This window comes from Pinus tabuliformis, chromosome 5_2, assembly GCF_031772625.1.
Source record: "Pinus tabuliformis cultivar Carrire ecotype Pingquan chromosome 5_2, CPIR1, whole genome shotgun sequence".
Lineage (NCBI taxonomy): Eukaryota > Viridiplantae > Streptophyta > Pinopsida > Pinales > Pinaceae > Pinus > Pinus tabuliformis.
This window is the reverse complement of record NC_142306.1, coordinates 578,641,680-578,648,195: the sequence shown is the minus strand read 5'-3', so window position 1 is coordinate 578,648,195 and position 6,516 is coordinate 578,641,680. Positions and strand designations below refer to the sequence as shown.

Sequence of the window (6,516 nt, the reverse complement as noted above, 5' to 3'; positions counted from 1 at the left end):
TGTTCCTAGGCCTCTGATAAGTCTAGTCCTACTTCCAAAGCTGTTCTGAGCATACTAATCTCGAACTCTATTGGAAACAAGGGGGATTTCCCATAGACTAGCTCAAATGGTGAAAACCTAGTTGTATTCCTCCATGTCTTCCTATATGCCCAAAGAGCTTCTGGAAGTTTCTGCGACCAATCCCAGTGATGAGTTGCTACAGTTTTTTTCAAGATATTTTCCAATACCTTGTTTGTGCTTTCTACCTGTCTATTCGCTTGGGGATGGTAAGGAGTTGTCACTTTGTGTTTAACCCCGTATTTCTGCATAAGCCTCTCTATCATGTGGGATGTGAACTGTGCTCCTCCATCTGAAACAATTTCTCTCGGGGTACCATATCGGGCAAAAATCTCTTCAAAAAGGAAATCTGCCACCACCTATTTTGTTTCTTTCGCAACCGCTCTAGCTTCCACCCACTTAGTCACATAATCAGTACAGACCAGGATGTGGACTTTCTAGTGAGAAGGTGGGTTGATGGGTCCAATGAAATCGATGGCCCACTTCTCAAAAGGTTCAAGGACTATCTGGGGTTGTAATGGCATTTCATCCGATTTCCTAGGTTGTCCCATCTGTTGACAGTTGTCACATCTTCAAACATAATCTCTAGCATCACGAAAGATAGAAGGCCAGTAGTATCCCATTTGCAACACCTTGTGGCCTATTCTTTTATCTGCAAAATGTCCTCCATAAGGTCCACCATGGGCAGCCTTCAATATCTCATAGATATCATCCTCTGATACACAGTGCCGAATCTGTTGATCAACCCCTGTATGAAAGAGGTATCCTGCCATCCATGAATATCGGGTACTATGATGAATAATTTTTTGTTGATCCTTATATGACAAATGACGAGGTACCTTCCCTGTAGCAAGATAGTTAGTAATATCTACATACCACAGATTGTTAGAGGAAATTGCAAAGAGATATTCATCTGGAAAGCTATCTTTGATAGGTGTACCTTTGGCATTATTTTCTAACCTAGACAGAAAATCAACAACCACGTTGTCCTTTCCTAGTTCATCAGATACCTGATGGCTGCATGATCAATGTGTACAAAGGTGGGGTAACCAGTGATATAGTGCCGGAACTTGTTGATGGTGTAGATGACAACAAGGAATTCTTTTTCAGTCACTGTGTAGTTTAACTCAATAGGAGCGAAGTTCTTACTAACATAGTAAACTGCATATGGTACCTTATCCACTTGCTGCCCCAAAACTGCCCCAACTACTGTCTGGGAAGCATCAACATGAATATGGAATGGTAATGCCTAGTCTAGTCCTCTAAGGATCAGGGCACTACATATCAGCTCCTTGATCTTCACAAAGGCTACATCACAGTCATCTGTCCACACAAAGTTTGCATCTTTTGTCAGTAATTGAAAAAGCGGATGTGTTGTTTTAGCAAAATTTTCTATAAAGCACCTGTAATAACCAACACAACTGATAAAGCTACGTACCTGAGTGGGTGTTCTGGGTATTGGAAAATGTTGTATTACCTTTATCTTAGCTGGATCCATCCAGATTCCGGTAGCCGAAATCAAGTGTCCCAGGACTATTCCATCATTCATCATCATATGGCATTTGTCCGTACTTAAAGAGATATGTGCCTGCTTGCATCTTTCAAGAACTTTTTCTAACTTCCCCAATGCTTCTTCGAATGAATCTCCATATGTCGTGAAATTATCCATATAAATCTCAGCACTGTCATCCATCATATCAGAGAAAATGCCAAAAATTTCCCTCTGGAATGTTGCAGGTGCATTATAGAGACCAAATGGGAGGACTATGTATGCGAACATTCCCCAAGGCCATGTAAATGTGGTCTTATCTTGATCTTCAAGAGCTATCTGGATCTAGTTGTACCCGCTAAATCTGTCCAAGAAGGAGAAAAACTTCTTCCCAGCTAATGTATCCAAGACTTGGTCAATGAATGGTAACGGAAAATGCTCTTTCTAAGTTGCCTTATTTAATTCTCTGTAGTCCACACATATTCACCATTTATCGTTTTTCTTAGGGACTAGTACCAATGGGGAAACCCATTGGCTGTCTGAAATGGGGTAGATAAATCCCACATCCAACAAGTTTTAGAGCTCTTCCTTAATAATGTTTTTCAGAGCAGGGTTCATTCTTCTCTGAGGTTTCCTCACAGGACGATAGTCCTCCTTAATGTATATGTGATGGGTGCATAGATTAGCAGGAATCCCCTTCATATCTGAGTAGTCCCAAGCGAAGGCTTCTTTGTGTTTCCGAAGAACATCCAAGAGTTGTTTCTTCTGGGAATCTGATAGATCTGGATTGATATTCAGGGCTTTTCCTGGTTCTATTTCCACGGAAATACTGTCATGGGGCGTAGCTGTAGGTAGCTCATCAAATCCATCTATTGTTCCAATACTTTCCTGAGTCTCACAGCTCAAGACGGACTCTAGGATTTGCTGATTCAAATCTAAAACAGAATAGGGATCACTGATAAAGGTAGTAATTGTGTCATCTTCCATTTCGATTTACAACTAGAGGGCATGTCCAATAGTAAGAACTGGTCTTAAGTCATCATTTTCTGATTCAGACTCTTTCCTGTATAAATATTTCTTGCAGCCTGCTGATTTTTTTTATGGGTTAGGTTCTGCAAGAGGATATAACACTAGATTCTTAGTATTTTGTCCATTTGAAATAACCATATGTCCACACCGACACCCAATATAAGCATCTACGATTGCCAGCCACGGTCTTCCTAGAATCACGGGATGTCCTCCAGCTAGAGATTGCGTTTGGAGTACTAGGAAGTCCACAGGGTAGTGCCATGAATCAATCGAAATTGTGATGTCTTCTAACTTTCCTACTGATTTCACTGTAGATCTATCTACCATCTCTAACACTATAAGTGTGTGTTTCAAGTTACGAAGACCTAATGCATGCATAGTTTCAGCAGTGATGACATTTATGGCAGCACCCAAATCTACCAATACATTTGAAATTCCTACCCCATTGATTTGCACAGTTAAAGTTGGGTTCCCAGGATCCCCATACTTTACAGGCATGGATCTTCCCATCGTGAGATCTGATAACTTCCCCATTACGTGAATGGTGAGTGGGTCTCTTGATTTCTTTTTAGGCTTCTTAGCACAATATTCCCTAAGAGTTTTTGCATATATAGGTACATCTCTCATAGCTTGCAACAGGGGAATATTGACGAATAAATTCTGTAACTCCCCTAACATGTCAAACTCAGCTTGAAGGGTTGGTTTACTCAAGGCCAACCTTTTTGGATAGGGTGGTTTAGCTTGGTGTTTCTGAGTCCCTGGCGGTTGAGGAGGTGTATGATTTTTGTTGACTCGATTTGGTTCCTCTTCAACCATTTCTGTTTCTTTTTCCTCGTTGTCAATTTGTTCAATAATAACTGGTGAGGGTTGAGCATCTATTGTCCGCCCTGATCATAAATTCATCTCATAGAATTCTATGGTAGAGATGTTGTATGAAGGTAGGTTGACGGTGTCAACTTGCTAAGCCCCTTTATTGTTAGGATTTGGATTGGGTTGGATGGGAAGTTGGGGACGAACATGCTGATTACTAGGAGGCACATTAGAGGGTAGTTGAAGTTGTTGTTGTGGCATTGACTAGGGAAACTGATCAGGAGGAGGATATCCCCGCCAGTTTGGAGCCTACGAGGAACTCAAACTAGCTTGAGGAGCCCACTACTGCCAAGGTGGAAACTGGTATTGGGGCCACATGGGAGGATAAGGCATGGACTGGGGACCCATATTAAAATTGCTAAAATAGAGAGATGTATCTGGAAACATACCTTGATTTCCCATTGACAACCGAGGTTTCCATGGCTTTTTAGGTCCCATAAAGTACAACTGCTCCATCTCTTCGCCTATCCCTTGAAAAACCGCTTTTAGTCCTGCCGAGGATGGGCATGAACTTGTCACATGATTCAATTCACAAATTGCACACTTCTATACAAAGTTTAATGGACATTCCCCCTGTGGGTGTTTCTTCCTGCATGTTGGGTAAAATACAGCCATAGTTCTTTCCAATTCTAGTTGTTTCTGTTTTACTTGCAGCATGTCTATTTGTTCAGACAAGGTACTCAAGATATCAGTCTTCAGGCTATCCAATAGATTCCCAATTTCTGCTTTTGTAACACCTCCACTAAATACTTTTGTTGATCAAAACCCTTGTTTATTCCTCGCAACTCCTCTTGAGAACTGGATGCACAACTCACATATGGTGTCAAATTTCTCCTTTGGTATATCTCCCTTTCTGACTATATTCAACAATTCCAAAGAGTCCTCTCAGAAGGCCCTCAGAAGGATAATTTTCAAAATATCCTTATCTAGTTCAGAGCGACCTGATCTCTGCAATGTGTATTTAAAGTGTTCCACACAGTCTTCCATATTTTCGTCCTATTTCTGTGCAAATTTGAAAAGTTCTTCTTTAATATCTCGTGATTTATAGTAGTCTTGGTACTTCTCCAAGAAAGTAGTTCTCATCTCCTCCCATGTGGTGATATTCCTCCCCCCAAGACCCATAAACCACCACAGGGTTGTCCCTTTTAGAGTAGCAGGGAATATTTTCAATTTATGAGCATCCGTTATATAATCATATCCTTGACACACAATGTCAAATTCAAACAGAAACGTGTCAGGGTCTTCAGAAGTGATCCCATGGAAACTGGGTAAGGTTGTTAAAGTAATGGGCTTTGTTGGTGCGTCAGTCCCAAGATCCCCAATTGGGAAGCCAATAGTAGAGGTTGTAGGTGCCATGAATATCCTCCAATACCCACTGGGGATTTCAACAAGCTCCACAGGAAGGGCTTTTATAACAAGGGTTCGAGTTGCCTTCACAACGCTCCCTCTATCCTTTGGTGATAGAAGTGTCTCTATAATTTCTTCCTCCCTGTCACAGTGGCTTGACCCTTCAGATCTCCTCTCTGCAACTTCTTCATCCCTATTGGGATGGATCGTTCCCTTAGATGCTTTAATTACAACTTCTTCTTCTTCTGTTACAAGCAATGGTATCCCTTTATCAGGCGTATTGTTGTTTGTCTCTCCAGCTACTGGAAAGCCTAGTTATATCAAATCAGCAGGGGGTGTTGTGGACAGCAGTGGTTGATCTACATATTGTCCCTCAGATCTTGTTTGTGCACCTGGCCTCATGGTTGCACGGGAAGACGCCTCTAATTCAAATTTTGCAATGATTTCCTAGATATAAGTATTCCTTCCCAAATCCTGTCCTCCTTTCTTTGGGGATCTCCCTCTACCCCTTTTATTTGGCTCTCTTTTCATACAAGTTGGTGTGATGAAAGATGTTGCTACCAAATCATAGTACTCAAGACCTGGAGTAGGGTGTCAAAAGACCCCTCCCTCCCCAGGGCAAGAGATCACATTGAAAAGAGAATGGTTAAAAAAAAAAAGGACCTAGGGTTCAGGGCCTGGAGCAGGGTGTCAAAGGACTCCTCCCTCCCTAGGACAAGAACCCAATCAAGAAAAATAATACACACATGAGAAAGCCTAACACTTCAAGACCTGAAGTAGGGCATCAGAGGACCCCTCCCTCCCCAGGGTGAGAGATTGGGTTTCTCAAAATCAAAACAACAACAAAAAAAATGCTAGGGAAATCTAAGCTCAGGACCTGGAGCAGGGCGTCAAAGGACTCCTCCCTCCCCAGGGCAAGAGATTGGCCCTAATAATCATGAAAGCAATAAAAGAACAAAACAAACGAAATACCTACGCTCAGGACCTAGAGCAGAGTGAGAAAGCTCGTTCTCTCCCTAAGACAAGAGATGGACCCTCTGGTTGATACAGATCATGTCTTGCACCTCGTTAGCGTCCCTGGTAATGGCGCCAAAATGTTGGTGTCTAGGTATGAACAATTTATCCACCCCTTTTCCTACATTAATGTATCAATCTAGGTGCGTATGCTTTTCAAGGAAACACGCAAGGTATACGCAGGGGCAAGGTTACAATCTGTCATCGACCAAGGGTTCGTGATTACCAAATCAAAGCATCGTTGAAACAAAAATAGAAACTCAACTACATAACTTAAAAAGGTATTCACAACTATCTAAAGAATATGCAACAACAATCAAGAAATAAAAACAACGATAAACAATACACACATAACAAGGAAATACGCAACACTTTATCAGAAGAGCGGGCCTAGCTCTCTGATCAGGGCTATGCTACTCACAATGAAAGAGAGATCAACAAAATGGTTTGTATTTTGTTAATCTGAACAATGCTATTACAATGCAATGCAGTGTCTAGCTAGTTCTAATATAGGAACGACCCGTCTTTTATACAGTACAAAGGGGAATAACATCTCTCCCCAAAACTTGGAAACTATATGCCCAAAGATATACATCACTTCAACCACAGCACTAGTGCCGAGAGAGAAAGAATGGGAATGATCCAAAACGGGTTGAGAATAGCTACAAATTAGTTATGATGTTTTGTTGTGGTCGATCAGCTGCTATGGA

At 41.5% G+C, this 6,516-nt stretch overlaps 1 protein-coding gene across 1 annotated transcript; it reads right to left on the bottom strand.

Annotated features, from left to right (window-relative positions):
* Positions 1-2,644: 2,644 nt before the first annotated feature.
* On the bottom strand, positions 2,645-3,109 carry LOC149160301 (uncharacterized). The gene has a single exon (XM_089434574.1). It carries the CDS (start codon positions 3,107-3,109, stop codon positions 2,645-2,647), a length of 465 nt encoding a protein of 154 aa, XP_089290700.1.
* Positions 3,110-6,516: the final 3,407 nt, after the last annotated feature.